We start from the raw sequence: 23655 nt of genomic DNA, 5'->3' as shown, positions 1-23655 counted from the left end.
CTCAAGAGTCTGAGAACATTAAATTCAAACCCTCCTTCCTAATCATTTTAAACATATATTTGTCATATCAGGAGGGAAGAGTATTTTTTATTTAACATTTTTAAAGTTTGACTTATAATATCCAATTGGTATAATGGCCTCTACTTGTACTATTGATTGATCCTGAAATATTAGGGGAAACTATGGCTTCACCTATGAGCAAATTAAAGATATCAAGCCAGTTGAGATAAACTAAATTCTTGATTTAACTAAAATACTAAACAGAGAGAATAGGAAGGAAACAGAGAGGAAATAGAAAATTCTATAGAAAAAGCAAGGGATGAAAAAAGAAAGAAGAGATGTGAACAGTAAGGCTATATGTGCAGGAAAAGGTGAAAGTAGCCAAACAAAATAGAAGAGAAAGAAGAAAGTTGAGAAAAGAAACAAGAGAAAGAATAGAACTTACAGAATAGGAGTTTAGAAGAGAGCAGTTATAGATAGAAGCACCTTGCTTGGAGGAAGGGAGAATAAAATCTGTACTTAATCAACATCTTAAGTAGATTTTCTGAATCTCTCTAAGATTCTATTTCCTTTTACTACAGAAGAATGGATTAAACTACCTGGGATCAATGATCAATGTTGTCCTGAAGGTCAACAAATCCATGAGTGCTTCTTTTCAATCAGTCCATCAGAGAGGGTCTAGGCCAGGCTTATCTGTGGACCTATCATTCTTAGGACCATCCTCTCATCAAAGAAGCCTACAATCTTACTTTGACCACTTGGATTGCCCAAAATCACCCCTGAACTGGTGAGAGTTTACAAACCAATGATAGCCAATGAGCTACCATTCCTAAAGTGGCCCACATGATCAGTAAAGAGAGAAAAAGCGCCTTTAATTTAACCTCAATATTTTGCCATATGCAATATCCTAATCTAATATTATATATCTAAGAATAGTTCCCAGCAATAATCATACAAAATTTATTTTAATTCAAATTCCATGTGTATATTCCTGAGTCATACATTAGAAATGATCTTTAAACATGGAGTATGTATAAAATTTTTAATGCTCTGATAAGAATCAAAAATGAAAAAAAAAAAAATAAAGTGACAAGATGCTAATTTAAAAAACCGAAAATGACCTGGTGCATAAAGCTACAGTCTATTTTTTCCTACTTTTACAGACTTATCAGTACTACATAAACACTACACTATTTAGACTTAAAATGTTCTTCGCTGATAAGAGAAAATTGGGTCAGAATAATTTCAGTACTAAAGCTACTGACAAGAGACTACGGAAATCAAAATACTGATAAATACTTTGTCCTCTTTCGATTCATTTAAAATCACAGGGACAGAACATCATGAAAGGAGACCAAAGACAACTGCAGCTCTCTTGAAACTAATAAAAAGCCAGAACTTTCACAAAAATGTAATAGCAATCTTTATAACCAAGTGGCCTTGGCTTCAATCTGTTTCTTTTTTAACATTTATGAGACTTCAAAGCCACTGTTTTGTCTTTCTCTGTAGTTTCTGTAGAAACATTTGCTTATTAAAAAAAAAAAAAGTCAAAACTATAAGCTTCCATGGGAAATGCTATAAGCGGTGAAACAGATATTGAAAACTTGCAATCCCAGATGCAAATGAATGGACAACAAAATTTACTCATGGCCAGAGTCATATCCACAGTTGTATGAACTTTAGATATGCCATTCTCTTCCGGAGTTTATAGTTACAGCATATGGATATGAAACTTCTCTTAACATTTTAATTAATCATTTAAAAAAGTTATCTATATTAGTTCCCAAAATGATTTGAGATGTCAAAATATTCCACTTGAAGAAACGTGTCATTGAAATTAGGAGACAAACTTGTTCATCTCCTCATCTTCCAAAATTAACTTGGAAATAAAATTATTGATTCTATTTGTTTTGTAAAAGAATATATAAATTATTTTAAGAAGACATTCATATCAGTTCTGTCATTATATATAAATTACGGAATCATTTTAAATTCAGTTAAGAAGTCTTACTCACTTTCGGCTTAACTTTGAGAGTCTTCAAAGCTTAAATAGTTGAACCTTTGATAGAAATATATGAAAAGTAAAAATTTAAGTACTTTAGCATTATACTGAACTATGAATGCAGTGGAAGATGGGAAGCATTTTAGAACCTCTTCATTTTATGTTAAAAAAAAAAAAAACTTGAGAAACCACATAAGCCTAGGAAAAATAGTCTAGGCACCTGGTGCTTGAGTGCCAGGTTTGAAACAAGATTCTACCTCTTAAAAGATGTGTGATGTTGGCCCAATTACTTGACCACTTGTGCCTCAGTTTTATCTTTAATAAAAGTGGTAATACTAGTACCTTCCTCATAAGTACTAGTTATAAGTACACGAATTAAATTAAATGATAAATATGTTTAAAGGACTTAGAACAACAAAAAACTGCCTACCACAAATGTATGAGTATTTGTTAAACATAATTTTCTTTGCTACTATCCTACCTGTATTTCACTCTACATTAGAAGCTCTTCTCGTCAATATAACATGTTCCACTAGTAGGTAGATTAATTATTTAGAAGTTGGTTTAATGAAATAATCAGTATAAGAAGAAATAATACTTAAGTAAAATATTTTATGTTAATTTAAAACCTGTGAGTACATATGTCTTAGCCAATAATTTGATGTAAAACCAAAGCCTATTACCTTTGAAACTTGGCCTGTTGAATTAAATTATATTATTTCTTTCTTGTCCTAGGTATCATCTACATTTCAAGTTGCTTTTTATTTAAAATAGAATTATTATAGATATTTGTTAAGTAAACTGAGCAGAGAATGCATCTAGAGTGCTACAATTTCCCCAATCTTTAGGAGTTTCCTGGTCCACTACACATCAATTCTTTATTAGCAACTCAACTTTTAGAGTGTTATCACTATAGGTTTCTTAGAGGTAATTTTTTTTTCATTCTCATTATTCACAAATTTATGTAGCAATCAAATTACCTAGTTATTAATAACAAATGAATGGGCATGTATAGATCTGAGAATATAGCCGACTCCAGGGATAAGTCTAAGGACATATATTGAACCTGAGAGAACACAAGTGTGCAAAAATTCAGAAAAGATCTTACTGCAATGAGCTTCAAGAGACTTGATCATTGTGTTCTAAAGAAAGGAAAATGAATCCCACAAGTTGGTTAAGTGGGTCACTTAAGAGAGCTTCAACTGTACTTTCTTTATTTTATTGTTTGTATATCTGAGTCCCAATCTAGACTATGAACACTTTGAGAGATGAAGGCGTGTTATATTTACCTTCGTATTTCAAATGTAGTGCTAGATTACAGCATATGCTTTAGAACTATTGGCTGAATGAGTCTGAATTAAAATATCTGAATAAATCAAGTCAGATTCAATCTATTATCTTAACCTAAATGTTGCCAAACTTATAACACGGTCTATCTCTAAACTCACCTGTAACTATTATTATTCAAATTATCAAAAACTTTATTATAAAACGAGTGGCCTCATAACATAGATAATCATAAAATAATCCCTTAAAATAGTATTAGAGTTAGAATATAGTTCATATACTATATATTTTGATTCAGTGATGATAGTCATTTGAAAAAAAAAGTTCTTATTTAGAATTCCAAGCAAGGACAACAGTTAGGGGACATCTGTCCTCCTTGCAGTCATTTCAAAATATTAGGCAATTTGAAGTATGATCTTTTGAATTATCCATTTGAGTCTTAAGAGTTTCTTCACTCTTTGTTTTTTCAATATCTGTCTCATATTTCAATTTCTCCTGTTTACTCCTCAGGCTCTTGGAAACATACAGCAACTTTAATAGCACTCCCTCTGTGACAGGCATTTCATACACTGTACAATCAAAGCTTTTCAAGTCTGCTCTATAACTGTTGATTTGTTGATTGGAGTTTAACCTTCTCCTCTAAAGAAAAGCTTCTAAGAAGTGGAATTCTTTGTAGAGCCACAGTTTATGAGAGTGTTATATTCCCTACTTCATGCTGTTTGTCAGGTGAATGGGATAGCAATATCCAAAGATGACTGGAAAAGACACACATAGGTTTATTTAAAATCACAGTTCAAATCTTTGAAAAAGAGCAAAGTTGAACACCTTGTCAGATATTAGATATTATAAACAATGAAGTAGACTAGTTTAACCAAGAGCTTTTCTCTAAGTCAGCATTTCTCCAAGTGGTCCAGAGACTTTCAAAGGTCCTTGAGAACAAAACTGTTTTCATAATAATAGTGACAATATATGCCTTCACACCCTCACTCTGCATTCACAAGTGTATAGAGTATAAAAGTTTGTTACTATGGTTTCATTTCCACATTGAAATTAACCTTTAGGAAACTAATACTTGTCAAGTTTCATAGAAAAATATATCTGTAATCATATGAAAAGACTATTATACTAGATTTTCTTTACATATTTCAACCAAAACATATAACAACAGATTAAATGCAGAAACCGATATGAGAATCCAGCTATCCCATATTAAGTCACATTAAGTAGATTTGTAAAAAGGTATAATGTCACTTTTCTAATTTATATTTTCTTGTCTTGGTGAATATAATTTACTTTCATAAAAATAAGCTATTTATATTAATTTATAACAAGTTTATTATTGATATTTACATGAATTAATAAATATACTTTTTCTCACTTTTAAATCCTAATATGGTAAATATATGCACATAATAGACACATAAACCAAAGTTTTTTTCTATGGAGTTTCTGATACTTTATAGAAGATAAATGGGTTTTAGAACATAATGTTTGAGAACCTCTGCCTTGAATGAAGCAAGTCTGACCTGAAAATAATAATACCACATATTTTGATTGACATTGAAAGTACTTTTTTCTAAAATAAGTTACAAAGAAAGTTAATGAACTAGAGAGAACGCTAAAAAATCTTTCTGTCCTGTTTACAATTCACACATTTTTCTCATTTCTAAGTGACATTCTGTCAGATATTGCAAAGCTCAGTATAATTATGCATAATTACACATAACTATTCAGTTCCTTAAGTCAAGAGCTTTCAATTGATTTTTGAACTACAATTATCTGTTAACAAAACAATAACAATGACTAAGTTCCAAACAGAAAATATAATGAAAAAAATGATCTCTGATTCAAGTATGATAAATTCTTCTACTTAGTAGAATAAAACATGGAGAATTAACATGTAAACTATGAGTTACTCTGCTGCAAAATATGTGTATTATAGTAATATATCTGTATTGTATCTGCACAAGTTATTTTTAAACTACACACATGCACACACACACACACATTCATGCTACTGTGTATCAGTTTAAGAATCAAAATTGATATCAAAGTCACCTAACTTAAAAAGAATTTATGAGTTTCAAAACGCCTATGCTACTTGGTTTTCAGTTGCTGAGTTACTGAATGATATTAAAACAATTATGCAAAAAAAACCCTGCTGTGTTAAGCTATAAGACCCCTTTATCTCATTATCATTTAAATGTTAAATTCTCCATTATAGAGGTAAATTGGGTTTAAAATAGAATGTTTCAAGCAGAAGACCAAAAAAATATAAGGTTAAACAGAGTGAAGAATCAGAGCTTCAATTTGTGGTATAAAGCTTGCTAGGGCATGGACTTATTTTTTGATATACTAAGAAAGCCAGACCCTCTGACATGCCCTATAGACAGTAAAATACTGATCTGGAACAAAAATTATGTGAAACAGATGTTAAGTGACAGAAGAAATGTGCATTGGACAACCAGCCTGTCATAAATATTGCACTCTTAATCAGAAAGCATCTGTCTTTTCATTTCCTTTTCAGCAATCTCTGCATTGTATTTAATCTGCACAGAATGCTTCTCCTAACAGGTGTAACAATGTTTACAAATTGAAAATCTTGGTTAAATGAAGCTTACAACTAGAGACTTTTCAATTAACAGGACAATATTTAATGAGAAGGAATAATTCCAACATTCAGCAAATCCATAGATTGATTTTCATTTGTGAAATTTAATTATTGGAAAATTAAAGTATAGACACCAAGAAAAACTAAAGGTGAAAGGTGAAAGGTGCTTCAAGCAATCTTCTGCAATATAACAGCATTCAAAGAATCTATAGGAAAAAGGTCTTGGTGGGAACATGGATAGCATAAAATATTTGAGATACAGATTATAAAATGTCATGATTAATCAAAAAATTATTTTAGAACTATGTCCATGAAAAATGGCGTCTGTCATTAGTTTATTTTCCTACAGTTATTTTTTTTTATTATTACCAGTCATTGTTGAAATTAAATATAACAGATTAATAATCAATCTTGCTGTATAAAAAAATGACAGAAATAATATTTGCTTTGTAATCACTTAAATAAATTTTAAATAGACAATTTCTCAAAAAAACATGGGCATAATCATAAAATTAGCTCACTTAGAACACATACATAGTCTTTAAAGTGAACGGGACTACGGAATTATCCGCTTTAACTTTTATTCAAATTTTATTCAAAGTGAGTACAGATATAATGAACTCAGTTCCTACAGGAGCCAGGGCAAGTAATATAGGTAACACGAGTTTGGTAAAACATGTGGTCCTTTATGTTAATCATCTATTTCACAAATTTTAATAAAAACAGGTGTTGAGGTTATTATGCTGAGTGAAATAAGTCAGACAGAGAAAGATAAATACCATATGTTTTCACTTATCTATGGAATCTAAGGAACAAAAAGAATAAACTAATCAAAAATGACTCACAAACATAGACAATTTGGTGATGGACAGAGGCGGGGGTGGTGCTGGGAGAATGAGGTGAAGAGTTAAAGAAGTCCAAATTAGTAGTTGATAGATGGTCATGGGGATAGGGAGCATGTCATAGAGAACGCAGTCAGCATTAATATATTGGCTTGGTAGAAAACCAGAGGAGAGAAGGAGCAATTAGGGGGCTCATTTTATAAACTACATAAATGTCTAACCAATGTACTGTACACTTGTAACTAATAAAAAAAAAGAAAGAAAGAAAGAAACAGGTGTTGAAGACATATTATTCTTAACTGCACTCTAGGACAAACAGCACAACAGATTTTTTGATAGAGAATATGATAAGCTAGTAAGTAATACATGATTTAGCTGATTGTGTCCAGGGATGTGGGGGTAGGAACAATGTTTCTAGAAATTCAATTTTTAGATAAAGCACAGGAAAACAAAATATATCTGTGGACTAGATCTTGCCCTTGGGCTTCCCCAATTTGCAACCTATACTGTAAGAGTTGAGAACATGAGCTTACTTTTAAACAGATTTGAGGTCAACTTCTATCTTGGCCATTCATTAATTTTATAATCTTGGATAAGCTACTAGATTTTAAACTTCATTTAATCTACAACAAAAAAGTGTTAATAATAATAGCTGACTTATAGGGATATTTGTAAATATTAAATGAGATATGAGTGAGATAAAAACACATAGCACAGAAAGTACTCATTAGGTGGCAGATATCATTTTGTACATTATATTTATAATATATATTATATAATATATGAACATATGTTATATTTTTAAATCTAATTTCAAATTCATGAAAATGCTTCAATTTCCTTACCTACTTTACTAATTGACATAGGATAAATCTTTATATCATGGAGAAAGCCTTTCAATGTTTATAACTCCTCTTAATATATACAAATACTTAATATAGATTAACAGAAAAAGCAAAGATTATCTGTTCTTTGAAGAGTTCATCACACAAAATTATCTCATCTTAAGCATTCATATTTTATAAAGGACAAATCTATTTTTTTTAAAAAATGTTCCACGCTAAAGCAATATAAACAAGGTCATTTGTTATAAAGCATAAGAGATTCTCTTTTAATTACATTTATGGAGAGAAATATAATTGAAAATGATTTCGATGATGGAAAATAGTCTGAGTATTATTTAAAAAAATGATTAGCTTCTTTAGACTAAGCCAGTTCTAGTAGATAGACTGCAGCCTTAGGAGTTTCAGGGTAATGACATTACTTTCTTAGAACTTCACTGGTAGTGACTTCCAACTCTTCTCCCTATTGACACCTCAGACTCTCCAGCTGATCTTAATCAAATGCCACCTCTTCAGCCTTAGAAGCTAGTTTTCCTTAACAATTAATAAGCTCCTCCCTTCCACTACTATGTTCTTATCTAAAATGTTTAGAAATTCTTCCACTGATATGTTGGATCTATAGACAATAATAATTGTGATGATAGCTATGGTTGACAGAGGCCTTATTATATGCTCAATGTTAGCCAAGCATTTTACATGCATAGTCTCACTTATTCTTACTACGGCTCTATAAAGTAGATTCCATAAGTATACAGAGGTTTCTCATCTCTAAAATAATTCTGAAAAAAGTTAGATCATTTGTCTAGTAAGTATCAGAGTTAGGAGTCAACTATTAGTCCCATTCTTAAGGATATACTATATAGCCTCTCTGAATTCTTGGCTTGAAACTCAACCAAGATGAGTCAGACATGTATTGAAAGAAAGCTATAATTCAATGTGTTAACATGACAGGAGCTGGATGGGCTGAGATGGGGGAATGATAAAGAGATATTAAGAAATATCAGGGTGAAAAATTAAAAATAAGTTAATTTCTTAATACATCGATGTAAGTATAATGCATATAGTGGCTTTGCATAAAAGGAAGGATAGATACCTCTACACACGTACCTCATTTTCAAACAACAATAGCATATGAAAATCCATATGTAAAAAAAAAAATCATAATGATTACTTTTGCATTATCCAAGAATTTATCTCATCACAATTGAGTTTTTCCCTCCAGTAATTTAGTTATTAAAAGTTGTTAGTGATCATTGAAAGCTGTTACAGAGGAACTAGTGTGTGTGTGTGTGTGTGTGTGTGTGTGTGTGTGTGTGTGTGTGTGTGTGTGAGCAGAGGGGTGGGAGAGATTTAGAGAGAAACCTAAAGTTGAATACTGCTAAAAGCTATCAGAAATTAAGATATTGCATACTAGAAGTTGAATACTGCCAAAAGCTATCAGAAATTAAGATATTGCATACAATCACCTATAAAAATATAAACACAACTTTTTAGGAACATCTATGGGTAAGAACAAAGCACTCTTAATTTTTCAGCCACTATTTTGTTAATGTTAATAATTACCTAAAGCAGCCTACTCCAGAGGCTTTTAAAGAGCTCCCCAAAAGGCATGCACAATTTAAAAGAAATAAAACATTTCAACAGGTTTAGATCTACAGAGAAATGGTTTCCTGTGACACAATTCTAAAAAAGATTAAAATGCCTGAAGTCCAATAGATGGATGAACACAGACTTAATTAAGGTGAATCATGGCTCTGTGATATTGTTTTGGAAAAAGCCTCCTATCTTCATTAAAAAAAAGTACTATCTTTTTAGGAAGAAAAACTATTGACAGACTTCAGGTAGCTGGTTCACAAGACTCACATTAATATACAGTACATGAAATGCATTTTCCCTTGGGCAAGGAGAGGATAATCTATTGCACATGTCATCTGTTTCTGTGAATACTGAAACTTACAATTATGTTTTGATGTTAATCCAACTACTGCAAATTTCTTGTTGCAAAGCACACTGTGAAAATGTGAGTGACAGTATAAATCTTTTTAAATTGAATTCAATACTATTGAAAAGAGCTGATGATTTCAAATACTGTTACAAAGCCTCTGAACAACAAGAATAACTCTTTAAATAAAGCAGCTTCCAGTGACCTATTTGGCAAGAAAGACAAATAGCCAGGATAAAATCAAATTCTCCATGTCTGCTATATTGTGTCCATGTGTGGGTGTTTTGCAGTTTTAGAAACAATCACCTGTAATGCTTTGATGTCCTCATAAGCAAACTGCACAGTGGGAACTCCAAGATGGTTGATGAAATATTCAGAATCACCTTGTATCTGTACAGAACTGACATTGGTTTTTGGGCACTGAGCTCTTCTGGAACAGTTGAAATTATTTTTCTGAAAAACATAATTTAAATTGTTAGCACAAAATATGCTTCTCCGGTCACGCCTAAATCATTGCTACTCAAAATGTGGTCCATAGATCAGCAACATCAATGTCACTCAGGAACTTAGCCAAAATACAAATGCTCAGGCTCCGCCCATGTCCTCCAGAATGGGAGCCTTCAGGGACAGAGCCCAGGGTTCTGTGCTATAACACTGCTCTATAATTTGGGATTCTGATGCTCATAGACCAACACTGGCCTAAATCAGGCTTTCTTTGCTGTTGTTGCTTCAAAAGCATTTTTATCATATATTTGTTATGAACTGTAATTAACTCTTTCATTTGAAATATTTTTAAAGAATGTGAGTCCCTAAAAAGGTTTAGGGTTTGTTTTTCCTCTCATAAATTTAAACAATGATTTGCTAGTATATAATTCCATTTTTTAAAAAATGTTTTTTTGAAAACCACAGAACGAATTTTCTTCTTAAAAGCATATTCCTACATAAGAATATATGCCAGCGACTACCATGGATCATCAAGGACCACAAAGCTAAGTGCAACCTCTGGGGAAATGTAATGAGATAGACTATTATTTCTTTAAGAATTGTCTAATTCGCAGAATAAATGACAGTAGCTTTACAAAAATAAAAACATAATAAAAAAAACAAAGTAAATTAAGAGTTTCTATAACTAATATTGTATAGAAATGTCTTTTTAAATAAAATTTCCAAAAATCTAGAGTCTTTCTGAGATAATATTATCTTAAGTATGAAACATGGAGGAATACCAATCCCTTCAGCAGTAAGGATGAGGTAAATGAGACAATAACATGAGAATATCACATCTAATAGGCAGAAAGTATGTACTCAATACACGTTTGCAATGAATCAAAAATCAATGGATTCTTCAACTCCTCCCCTCCGCCATGCTTCTTTGGCATGATATAGTTTTAAAAAATACTTTTAAATATACCCTATCAAAGATTTGGAAATATGCAGGTTAATATACAGAAAATAAATTACTCCAACTTTTTAAAATTACAGTGCTAAATATTTTATTACCTATCCACTTTTCTTTGAGGACCAAAGAGAAAGATCTTTGTAACAAAGTTAAAATCAATTAAAAAGGAGAGTCTTGTGAATGTTTATAACATAGGCAAGATTTCAGCTAAATGTAATTTACAAATATCTTGGGTAATTAAGCACTTTGGAAATAGGAAGTAAAAGGAGTATTATACATTCAATTGGTAGCAACCTAATCCTTTTTGTGGTGACATCCATCAATCTGCTTCTTTCTAAAGCCCACATTCCTAAAAAAAATTAATCCTCTTTTACTTCCTGATATCGTCTTGTGGTGAAGGCTCCTGGAGGTTTTATACCTGGTACAGTTTAGGTAGGTTATTGAATATTCCCAAAGAAGAGCTACCTTAAAGTAGCAGATCATGAAAAACAAAAAAAACCTACTTTATATTATGCAAAAACAACAGGTTTTTGTTTTTGTTTTTGTTTTGTTTTGTTTTTTTTGAGAGATCCAGGTGTTAAAACTACACTTGTGAGGGTATTTGTTTAGCCAGAATAGATTTTTTTGTCTAATTGGATTTGAACGTCCTGGTCAGGCAAGACATTGACCCATGTCCCATCCACGTTTCTCACGATCAGCTGTCTTCACTCATTCAAATTTACTGAATGGTGGCCAGCAGCATTAGAATCTGTAAAACCTAAACTGGTGCACCCTTTATGTTAACGATTTCATAGAATCTAGTCTTTGCCTTTCCCTAGCCAAAGAAATTAAAAATCACTTAAGGGATCTACTTTCTCTGTACTGTAGCAACGTCTATACCTTTTTGAGACATCATATGTATTCTACTCAACCTCAATAAAAATATAGGTTTGGCTTTAATTTCATTTTGCATAAATAATTCTGAATAGCCACTCCAAGTATCAACCACACTCCTTAGATTTTTTTTCTCAACAGAACAATGGCACGGATCAAAAATTGACAATACTAAATTTCACAATATGTTTCTCTGAATCACATTTAAAAAATAAAATATAACTGTGATTTACATATAAATATATTTGATATTATTTCCGTTAAGTCATTATTATATAATAGCTTCCCTCCGATGAAAAGTATTAGCTTTCCTGATATACAAATTTCTAAATGGCACAAATGATCGTACTCCAATCAATCCTTGCACTCTTTTGATTTAATAATTAAACAAAGCCCAGTTCTTGTTTAGTCTAAGTTTTTTATTGTCCAGGGCATTCTTTTTGAAGCCAGTACAAATTCTCTTCTAGTCTCACTGTTCTTGTCTAGTCCAATAGCATAAATTTACTATTGTCATCGATTCCATTCCCATCATTTCTTACGCATTAATGTAATGATTCCAACATCATTACTTCCATATTTTGTATTTTTCAGGCAAATCAAAAGGTTAATATCCAATCTTCAGGATTATATTCCCTAAAATACTTCTGTACTCTTTTCCCTACTCTGGTTTGCTTTAATTCACCATGTTTGAAAAAAATCTATCTTTTCCCTAAAGGTTTGTATTGTCACCTCATTCATATATAAACTCCTTTTGTAAACCAGTTAAGATAGCAACAGAGTGAGCATTATTTAGAATTATTTTCAAATTATATTTGAAGGTTAAACGCTATTAAACCACACCTATGGTGCTACACATGTACTATTTATGGAGAGAGGATACAGAACAATAGGGTTGTGTGGCCCCAAGGATAGTGGGCCTACATCTGGGAGCACTTGGCTATGGAGCCTCATGTCAGAATTAAGCCCAAATGAAAAGTAAAAGCTTCAAGAAAATCAATCTAAAATTGGAAGCTTCAGGGACAACACAGGGTTCACTCAGGAGCCTTCCTGAGGCCTGTTCCTTACCTACTGAGCCCAGAGTTTCCCTGTAAAGTCCTGCAGAGAACTTAGCTCACCAGCCCACAAACATCTTTCTCTCACCCTCCCTGACCCTGCCCTTATTCTCTACTTCCTACTGTCCTGCTTTAACCAGTGATAAAAGGAGGAAACATGTGACCTCCAAGCCCCAAGCCTCTGTTTATTTTTTCTTTTGTGCTTTTGTTTCTGACTAGTTTCAGAGTGAAATAGCCAGGATAAAAAAGAAGATAGTTTATAGATTTCTTTTCCCCAAATCATTTTATCCGGGGATTTTCCTTAAGAGAAGAATATTCCTGGCACAGAAACCTTATCCTCTAAATCTTTTTATTATTCATTACTTTAAAATCTAGGCCAAATTCATGGACCTTAAGTTATCCTAAATCTATATTCTGACCTAATGTTAATTGTTTTCCCACACAGCACTTCAATGCATTATAATAGGTACATATCAGGTAATAGATACTGATCTACTCGACCCCTATAAGCACTAATACCTGAGACGAAAGTAGAAAGAAATTTTAATTTCTTTCATTTTACTAGAAGTTAGCCACCATGGGAAAGAGAAAATTGGTAACAAATTTGTACAGGTCAATTAATTTTAAAAATCTATTTACAAGGCTGAGTAAATTCAAATTAAATATTTCATCCAAAGAGTCAAAATACTCCATATTTAATGTTTGATAACAAGCATTTTTATTCCAGTTCATAAAATAAGCAAGTTCAGGCGAAAATTGTAGTTATGTCACTTATTTAATTTCATATCACAAGTCTGTGGAAGACCTAAAACGAAATCACCATCTGAATCCTAAAGTTGTAAGGCGGTATGCTCTTCGCAAGTATACTTTTAAACTAAAAGGCAAAATCTTATAGTAAATAATCATAGAAGTGAAATATAAGAAATTAAGTCAAATTGGCATTAGCTGAATAATGATACCAAGACACATTGACAAATTTCCAAAATATTTTAAATTCAGTTTCATAATTAAAACATTTTATTTCTCCCATACTCTGCTTTCATACTATATACATAAGAAAGATAAATTGATTACTTCTTCAAACAGTAATAAATGTATCAAAATAAAAGCATTATATTCTACATCTAAAAGTAAAATTAAATCAAATTTTTTTCACTTCAGAATCATTCTTGTAACTTCAGTTGTGTAAAAATAATTTATCTTCCTGATTTTCCTGGTTTTCACAATATAATAATGTTCCAATTATGATAATAATGCTTGTGTTATTTTAAAAATGATTTCTCATTATAGGCACTGAGATGTGTCAACTTGACCAGGCAACCACAAGGTGCCCAGATATTTGGTCAAACATTTTTCTGCATGTCTCCGTGAGGGTGTTTTTTGGTTGAGTTTAGCATTTGAATTGGTAGACGAACTAAAGTAGATTGCCCACCCTCGTGTAGGTAGGATTGAATTCAATCAGTTTTAAGGCCTGACTAGAACAAAAAGGCAGACTTTCTCAAGAATAAAGAGGACTCTCCCTGCTTGACTGCCTTCAGGTGATATATAGGTCTTTTCCTTTCTTTGGACTCAACTGAAACATGTTCTTCTTGTGTCTCCTGTCTGCCGTCTTCTAGAGTGGAACTTACACCATCGGCTCTCCTAGGTCTCCAGTTTGCCAACTGCATGCAGATCTTGGGACAGCTCAGCCTCCATAATTGTGTGAGTAAATTCTTTATAATAAATCTCATATATTTTATCAGTTCTGTTTCTCTAAAGAACTGTGACTAATATACTCAAGTGGTAGACCACCTTTCTGTTTAAGAAATTTTCATCAGAACTGGTAAAAAGTTAAAATTTAACTTTTAAGTAAGTAATGGTAGTGAGAATTTTTTTTTTCATTTGTTTGATTAACTAGAGGCAGTTAACAAGTTAGCAGAATTTTGTTAAAACATCTTTCCTTTAGAACTTATAAACATGATCCTAGGAAATGTGATCATGTATACAGGTAAGGGATTCTAGAGAAATCATTACATTTTGAAACTGGAAAGAACCTAAAATCCTAATTCCTAAAGGTTTTTATCCTGAGGTCCACAGGAAAACAAAATAAAACAAAACAAAACAAACAAAAAAAACAAAAACAAAACCACAAGAGATTGTTGTACCAAAAATATATATATATATATTTATTATTACTTGTTTTTAATTGAAACTTAACATTTCATTTAAATATGAAGTAGGCCACAAATCCAATATTATTAGCAGTGCCTGTAACTTTGTAAATAAATAAAAATCAAGCATTTTCATATCATCTTTCAGTTGTAGTGAATAAACTCATCACAAATTTGAAAAGATGGCAGTTATGAGACATTTTGCTGAATTTTCTAGTTCAATGCATTAATTTTAAAAAGCTTATATATTACTAAAATGAAAATGTGTGTTTTAATTCTTAGATAACTTCAGTTTGTTATAATTGGTTTCAATTGTAATCCTGTGTCTTTTCATTAAGCATTTTAAAACATTATTTCTGAGAATGGGTCTATATAGGATTTATCGACCGGCCAGAGTGGTCCAGAGAGGGGATATCCCCCAGCAAAACAGCTACATTTTACAAATTAGGAATCAGAGACCCCATATCAGCTGTTTCAGTTACCTATGGTCAACTGTGTTCTGAATATATGAAATAGAAAATTCCAGAAATAAGCAAATCATAAGTTTAAATTGCATGCTATTCCGAGTAGCATGATGAAATCTCTTGCTGTCTCATCCCATCCTGTCAGAACATAAATCATCCCTTTCTCTAGTATGTATCCACCCCGTTTATAGTACCTGCCCAGGTGTTATTAGTCAGTTACTTTGTAGCTGACTCGGTTACCAGATGGACTATTCCAGTATCACAGTGCTTGTGTTCAAGGACTGCTAATTTTACTTAAGAATGTCCCCCAAGAGCAAGGATAGTGATTCTGGCCAATTCAGATATACCAAAGAAAAGCCATAAAGTACTTCCTTTCAGTGAAAATTTATATATGTATAGGAAAAAAAAAAAACATAGTACATATAGGGTTCAGTACTTTTCCGTGGTTTCAGGCATCTGCTGGAGGTCTTGGAATGTACTCTCTGCAAATAAAGGGACTACTGTTCTGACTTTCTAGAAACTTTTAAAAATTATCCCTAACACCAGTATCTGATAATGAATTTTGTATATATAAAATATACTTTCAAAATAGTAAAAATTTAAAGAAAAATTAATAAATATTTTGCAATGCCTTTATGAAAGACTCGCTTGAGCAGGGGGAGAAAACTGGCTTTTATCTTATTTTAAAATGGAAATTTTAAAATGGGATTTTAAAAATCTCTTAGTGTCTTGAGTTTTCTGCAAAGGTTTAATAACCTACTTACAGGGTGTTTATAAAGTATTTTCAGCCTTAAATACTAATATATACAAGTAGAATCACCAAACTCAAAAATGCACTCTAATTCTGTTCTCATTTTTAATTTTTAAAAGTTCAATCTTTTTCTAGAATGAAGGGATATGTTACTTTATATTTGAAACACTTGAAATAAGATTGAAGCTATATTTATGCATGAATGAATGCTATAATGATCACTCTCTAAGAATAAAAATGGAGATAAATGAAGATATTTGCCCTTGTTTTTATTCTAACATCTGTTATCTGCCCCCCTCTTGAAATCTACTTACTTCCTTTTCTTCTTCCTGACCAATTTAAGGTCTTGACCAATAGGCACATGATAGCAGAAGACCTAAATCTTTTTTATTTCTGTTCACTTAAGGCTTTGTGTAACAATATAAACAGATGTGTTACTTTAAATTTTAAAAAATATTCACAATTCAACCAAACTGTGGGGTCTAAATAAAAATCTCCACTAATATAATAAAATAGTATCCACACTATGGTGTCTTATACCACAATAAATTCCATATTAATTCATCTTTAAATGTAAAAATCTAAATCATAAAGAATATAGAGGAAACAATGGAAGATAATTTTAGTAATCTTAGAGTAGAAAAGACATTTTTGAGATGACAACAAACACCAAAGACAAAAAAATTATTAATTATTCCAACTGTATAATATTATAACTTTTCTGAATGACAAAAATTACCATAAACAAGAATAATTAAAAAGCTGGTAAAAACAATTATAATTCATTTCACAGACAAAATAGCTAGTTTCTGTAAAATATAAAGAAAAAAGCTGATAGAAAATAGTCAATGAATATAAACTGACATTTCACAAAAAAATAATTATGAATGACATATACATAAAAGATATAGAAAGTATCTTTTTATATCTACTTTACAAAAAAATCTTTGGCAAGTTTTATGCTTTGAGCATGTGGGAATACTGGTGCCTCATATATAGCTGAAGGAAAAAAAGTGATATAAATCCTATGGTTAAATAAATTATATCCATAAAATGGAATAATATGCAGTATTTAGAAAGAACAACAGTATTTATACACTGCCAATAAACAATTTTCAAGATACATTTTACAGGAAAATAATGTGTAGACAGATTCTATAAGGTGTTATTTGTGTTTAAGAAAAAAAAGGATGTGTGTGTTGTGATATATGAAAATGCTACTTGCCTAGGGGGAAGAATAGGTTTAGAAAGAAGACATTTCATTGTCTACTTGTTTATTACTTTTGAAATGTAAATCTGTGATTGAATCACCTGCCAAAAATCAATGTTACAGTTTTCAAATCTTCTTTGAACTATATGTTCTCTGTTCCCTATTCCAAGATTCCCTTGATTGTAAGATAGTATCAATTTAAAAGCAGTTTTGTTGGATAATTGGAAGGAAATAAATCATATAACAGATATCTCCCAGTTTTAGAAATTTTAACATTTTACAAAATGCCAAATTGTGGAGATATGGGGTATTTAGAGTTGTAGTACTGGAAATCATTTACTCTAAAATCAGTTTAAGACACTTACATATGGATCAGCCACTTACAGTTAGACTCATAATGGATCATAACACAACCCTGTGAGATGGGTGAAACAAGTATTACTATTCCGTTTTACAGATGAAAAGCTTTGCTACCTTGTGGAGATACAACCATAGCAAATGGAATGGCAGACAGGAATTTTTAACTTAATTGATACATTGTTGTCCCTCACTCCCCCAACCACCTTCACCATAGTCTAATGAGTCCCTCTACAACACACATTAAAAAAAAGAAAATGAGGATGAGTTCCTGTTTGTTTGGAAAGAGTTGGTAGGCTGCTGAATAATCAACTAAATTAAAATTATCTTTCAATTTCAGAAAAATGGTGACTTGAAAATAATTTACAAGATACAAACTCCATAGTTTCCTTTGCCATTTTGACACTTCTTTAATAGGTTTGATGTTGGTCACTCCAATAGCTAAATCTATTTCTTCGTGAAATGCAAACTATATATAGAATGACAGCCCCAGAGCCCTTCCAAAAAACTGTACTCTGATTATATCGAAATGAAACTATGAGCATATTGAAAAGGTACAGCAGAACCATCCAAACTGACCTTCGGTCAACACATTGGATGAAAGTATACAGCCCCTGGGTATAATTCCTATACCACAGGATCAAGATATAGATTTTATGTCTCAATGAAGGATAACAACTCTGGCTTCACAATGCTGTTCCATGCTAAGCATTTGGCTGACATAACATAACTTCAGCTATTATTTCACCGGCTTTTTTGAGGTTTGTCTTAAATAGCTTCCCCTAGCCTCATAGGCAATGCTATTTAAATAATACAGTGTCAGCGTTTCAGGTTTGTATTCCAGCTGCCAGGCATTAAAAAAATTAACTGAAAATCAAACTGGTTTTTGATTCAACATTAACTCTCTGAGGCTGCAAATATTTTTAATGAAATATTTAAACAAGATCTTCTGTAGATGAAACAGTTTAGTAATTTCCCTTCAAAAAAAAAAAATCAGACACTTCAATTGAAGTCGAGGAACAATTGGAGTTAATGTGTATATATTTAGCATAATTTAGTAGATAGTGGGCAAAAGTTTGCTGTCCTTTCTATGACCAGGATTACAGGGCAGTTGTAAATCAGGTGGGGATTTTCAGGTTTTTTAGAGGTAATTAATTTATTTTAGGAGGGCACAGGGAGAAAAGCTGAAAAATGTAAACTTGGCAAGCAGGAAGGCAAAAGGATGTGGATGGCATACAATCACACATTACCATATCAAGCAAGTTAAGTGCTGAGAGTGAGAAATCAGGGAGAGGATATATCACCATCAGCAGTACTGTGTCTAACTCTGACAGATGACAGCATTGTTGCATAGCCTTAAAGCCCTGGGCCAAAATAACTGCTAGCCTAGGGAAAACTTTACTAGAATAAATTCATCAGAGTTTCGGAGGCCACTATTATGTCTAAGAAGCACTATGCATAGGAGACCCAGACGCCACCCATGACTCACACCCAAGTGACAATCCTCATATGTTAGGTTTCTTTGTATCAGACCTAAGATCATTATTTTTGCGGAATGTACCAGAAAGTTTTATAATTACATCACTTATTTTAATTCTTTGTATTTTTTGTGCCTCTCTTTACATGTTTTTTTTGAGAGCAGAGAATGTGTTTTGTCCATCTTTCTATTGACCCAATACTAATCAATCTAATAGATAATATTTTTCCAATGAGAGGAAATAGTAAGGAAGAGGAGAAGAAAAGAGCTAAATATCATCTGGCTTAGCCTAGGTTTAGACCTAGAAATTACTGGACTCAGAGTGTCAAAGATGCTGCAGGAAGTGCGAAGAGGATTTCTTGTAATTCCATGAGTCATGACTATTCTGGAAAGCATCCTCTTCATTCCTTGCTGTGTAAAATCTGCTTTCATGTAAACTGTGTATCCCATTAGGTATCTGTAGGAAGTCAATAAGTATGTACTGACATCACAAAGTACATTGTGGTAAGTAGATGCTTGAGATAAATATTAAAAAACAATCAAAGCATGACCCACAGAGAGACTGAAGATGAAATAGCTGATTTTGCATTCTCCTTTAAAAAGCAATGTTTCTTTTCAGCAGTATGACTTTAGTGCAATCACTTAATTTCCTGAAGCCTTGAATTCCTCAAACAAAAAGGGGATATGTGTACAATATTAGGAGGTTGAAAGTAGTAAATTAAATAATGCATGCAAAGCCCTCAGCACCAAGTACTTTCATAAGTACTTAGTACATAACTATTATTATGAGGAATTATCATTACTACTAAAGTAACACACTACACACACACACACACACACACACACACACACACACACACACCTCCTATATTTATGGTTAATGTCTCGCTAACAAAACTACTTAAAACTGCATTTTGTCCTACCTTCTAAGATATCAAATGCTCATATTTAGAAGGCTAAGTTTTTTATGATTATCTAATGTACTTTTCCTAATGAACATTGGTTTTAAAGAAGGTTCTTTATATGTTTTTTATTTATTTTTTCCTTGTTAATCTCCTTGGATTTTATAAGGTAGTTCATGTGATAGAATAGTACTTTTGTTGTTTAAATATTCTTGCTAAATGCATTAAAAGAGAATATTTTTAAGTGTTATACGAATATTAAATATTGTAAAAATGTATTCTTTTTTGATTTCCTGCAATAAAAAGGCTTTAAAAAATGGGCTACAGCTATATAAAAGATTATTATCTACACCTGAAAAATAATAAAATATCATTACATATTTTCATTCGGTATCAAGGAATTTTAAGGATTTCTTTAATTTTTCTTAAATTAGATGTTTCCTTAATAAATTTATTATTTTTTTAAAGAATAATTCCTAATACTGAAATTATAAATTGTTATTATAGATACTACCTACATAAACTCATGACATTTTGATTAAAATATAGATTGGATCAAGATAAATCTAAGATGGGAAACTAAGGAAAATACTTCAAAACGCTATAACTAATGACAAAAAAAGTAACAGCAGAACAAAACAGTAGTGATCTAGCATTTAAAAAAATGCATAATACCGAATTCATATTTAACTAATATGTATTGTGTATCTACTGTGTGCCAGTTATTTTCATATATAATACCGTATTTTATCTTTATAACAATACTTTGAGGAGAAAATCATTCCTAAGCTGTTTTAAAGCCACCATTACTAAGAGAAACTAAGGAAATCATCTGTAGTCATTCAGGTGGTAAGGTCAAAATGTGGACCATGGTTTCTGTTCACAAGTCCAGTCTTCTCAATTCTTTAACTGTAATGCTGGAATTCCAGTGAAATAAGCTTTCAAAATTCACCTTGTAAACCCCCTCTGCCCGACATCTGGAACTTGGAGCACTTTGAAATGGAAACTACTTTGAAATGAGATTTTGTGTTGGAGTTGGCATTTTGCAGATAGGTACAAAAAAGCACACCAATGACCCTTAAGTATGTTCTCTTGCCATCTGATGTCACATTGACATCTTACTTGAATGTGAAATAGGTACTACTTCAGAGTTAACTCATCAAAGATTAAATTCTATATTATGCTGAATGAAATAAGATGGTCACAAAATGACAAACACTGTATGATTCCACTTACATGAGTATTATAAACAGGACTGTGTTTCCCCAAAATTCATAAGTCAAAGTCTTACCCCTCACTGTGACTGTATTTGAAGATAGGGACTGTGAGGAAAGGATGAAGGTTAGATGTGGTCCTAAGGGTGGACCCCTCATCTGAAAGGCTGGAGCTCTTAGGAGAAGAAGAAGAAACCAGATTTCTCTCTCAACCAAGTAATGACACAGCAAGAAGGTGGCTGTCTGCATGACAAGAAGAGAGCCCTCACTAGGAACCAGCGCTTTGATCTTGGACTTCCAGCCTCCAGAATTGTGAGAAGTAAATGTCCATTGTTTAAGGCACCCAGTCCATAGTATTTTGTTATAGCAGCCCAGACAGACTGATACAATTAATTATCTAGAGTAGCCAAATTTATAGAGAAAGAAAGAATTGTGGTTGCCAGAGACTAGGGGGGAGGGGAAAACTGGAGAGTCAATTAACGGGTTTCAGTTTTACAATATGAAAAAGTTCCAGAGATTGGTTGCACAGCAATGAGACTATACTTAACACTACTGAACTGTACACTTAAAACTAGTTCAGATAGTAAATGGTGATCTTATGTATATTTCACTACAATTAATTTTTTATTTAAATAAAAATGATTTAAAAAATAATTTTTTTCCTCAAACTAGCTCTTTTCTCAGTGTTCTTATTTCAGAAATGGCCCCAACATTCACCCAGTTGCAGTTATCAGAATTTCATAGTCATTCCCTACTTTTCGCCTTCTTTTTTTTTTTTTTCCTTACACATTATTTAGTTTTTCTCAGACTTTGCAAGCAAGAGATCATCTGGAAAGCCTTGTAACAACACAAATTGCAGGTCTCTATCCCCAGACTTATGAATCAGTGGGCCTTGGGTGGGGTTAAGAAACAAGTATACACATAATAAGGACAGGATAAGAGATTAGACAATTAAAAGGAATTACTGCTATCACAAAAGCAAATTTTAAAAATATATAAAAAGTTCACAAGATAGTTCTTAAATTTCTAAGAAACAAGATGTTTTTCACAAATAACAACTTTATTCTCCAGAGTTCAGTATCTGTCTACCTTTTTTTTTTTTTTTTTTTTGGTTATATGTTTGGCATTCAGTGAAGTAATTTCAATTTTAAATGGACTGAATGAAATAATTTCATAAAGAAATCAAGAACAGCATTCTACCTGGAATACTACTTCTATCATTTGAAATCAAAAGTGTTTCTTTTCCTTTTTTAAACTATCGGTTCTGATAGCGTGGTTTTTAAAAACTGTATTCTATATGTGCTTTATACTTTATAAAGGAGTTTGACCTATGTATTCTTCTTCTATTTTCACAGCACTTTGAGGTAATTAGGGTATTACAGCCATCTGGCAGATGAGAAAATTGAAATAAGATAGGTAAGCAATTGCTAACAATCATATAAATAACAGAGACTCCAGTAGACTTGACTCTTATTCTTTTTTTTCCCTTCGTAATGGCTTGTCGAAAGATTATTTTTTCCCTTCGTCGCTGCTTCGAAATTGTCTCCCCTACTTAAAATTTATTTATTTTTTTTGGTGAATATATGTCAAGGAAGAAGTATGAGATGAACTGTTATCACTACCTACCCTTTTTCTGTCTGTACTATGCTGATCACATTAGTAATAGCCAAGGTGACTGGCTAACTGAGCCTGTGCTCTGAGCTCTGCAGTCCGCTGCCCTCAGCCTCAGTTGAATCAAGAAAACTATCCTTAAAGATGACCACTCAGAAATTAAATTTAAAAAGAAAATTAAGAGGTTTTTTTTTTTTTTTTTTTTTTTGCCCCAAAATCAATTTAGTTCAGTTCTTGAACATTCAAGAAAATTTCCATTAAGCATCCTGGAGCTCAGAAACCACAAACTGAGCATAACAGTAACAATAAGGTAAGGAGGTGCTCCTCTCTCAAATAATAATGATTAGTTTTAATCTCTTGGGGTTGTCTATAATATGAATGACATTAAGTAATCAAAAAAGTTAATAATATATATTCTTATATTTTATAACCGTTGCACAATCAACGACTATTTGTTGAATACCTACTAAGTGTGACATCTTCTAAAGAAGGCAAATTATGAACAAAATGCATATATATATATATCTCTTCAAAAAGCTTGTGAAATAGGTAGGAAATGCTTCCCCATATAAATTGCTTAGATGATACAAAGAAAATATTATTGTTTCTAAATGGTGCTATAAAGGGTACAGTACATTGATTTGAAAAGTACTTTTGGAAGTTAACATA

General features: G+C 32.0%; 1 protein-coding gene across 6 annotated transcripts in view; it reads right to left on the bottom strand.

Annotated features, from left to right (window-relative positions):
* The window catches only part of NAALADL2 (N-acetylated alpha-linked acidic dipeptidase like 2), a 1088713-nt gene that overhangs the window by 172625 nt on the left and 892433 nt on the right, over nt 1-23655 (bottom strand). For all 6 annotated transcript variants that reach the window (XM_039865076.1, XM_039865077.1, XM_039865078.1 and 3 more), the window contains one exon: nt 9833-9979. In XM_039865076.1, coding sequence (XP_039721010.1) covers nt 9833-9979 — 147 coding nt within the window. The remainder of the gene's footprint in view (nt 1-9832; nt 9980-23655) is intronic.

Source organism: Pteropus medius, unplaced genomic scaffold (assembly GCF_902729225.1).
Source record: "Pteropus medius unplaced genomic scaffold, Ma_sr-lr_union100, whole genome shotgun sequence".
NCBI classification, from domain to species: domain Eukaryota; kingdom Metazoa; phylum Chordata; class Mammalia; order Chiroptera; family Pteropodidae; genus Pteropus; species Pteropus medius.
The sequence above is the reverse complement of the archived record's forward strand: the minus strand, read 5'-3'. Positions and strand labels throughout refer to the sequence as shown.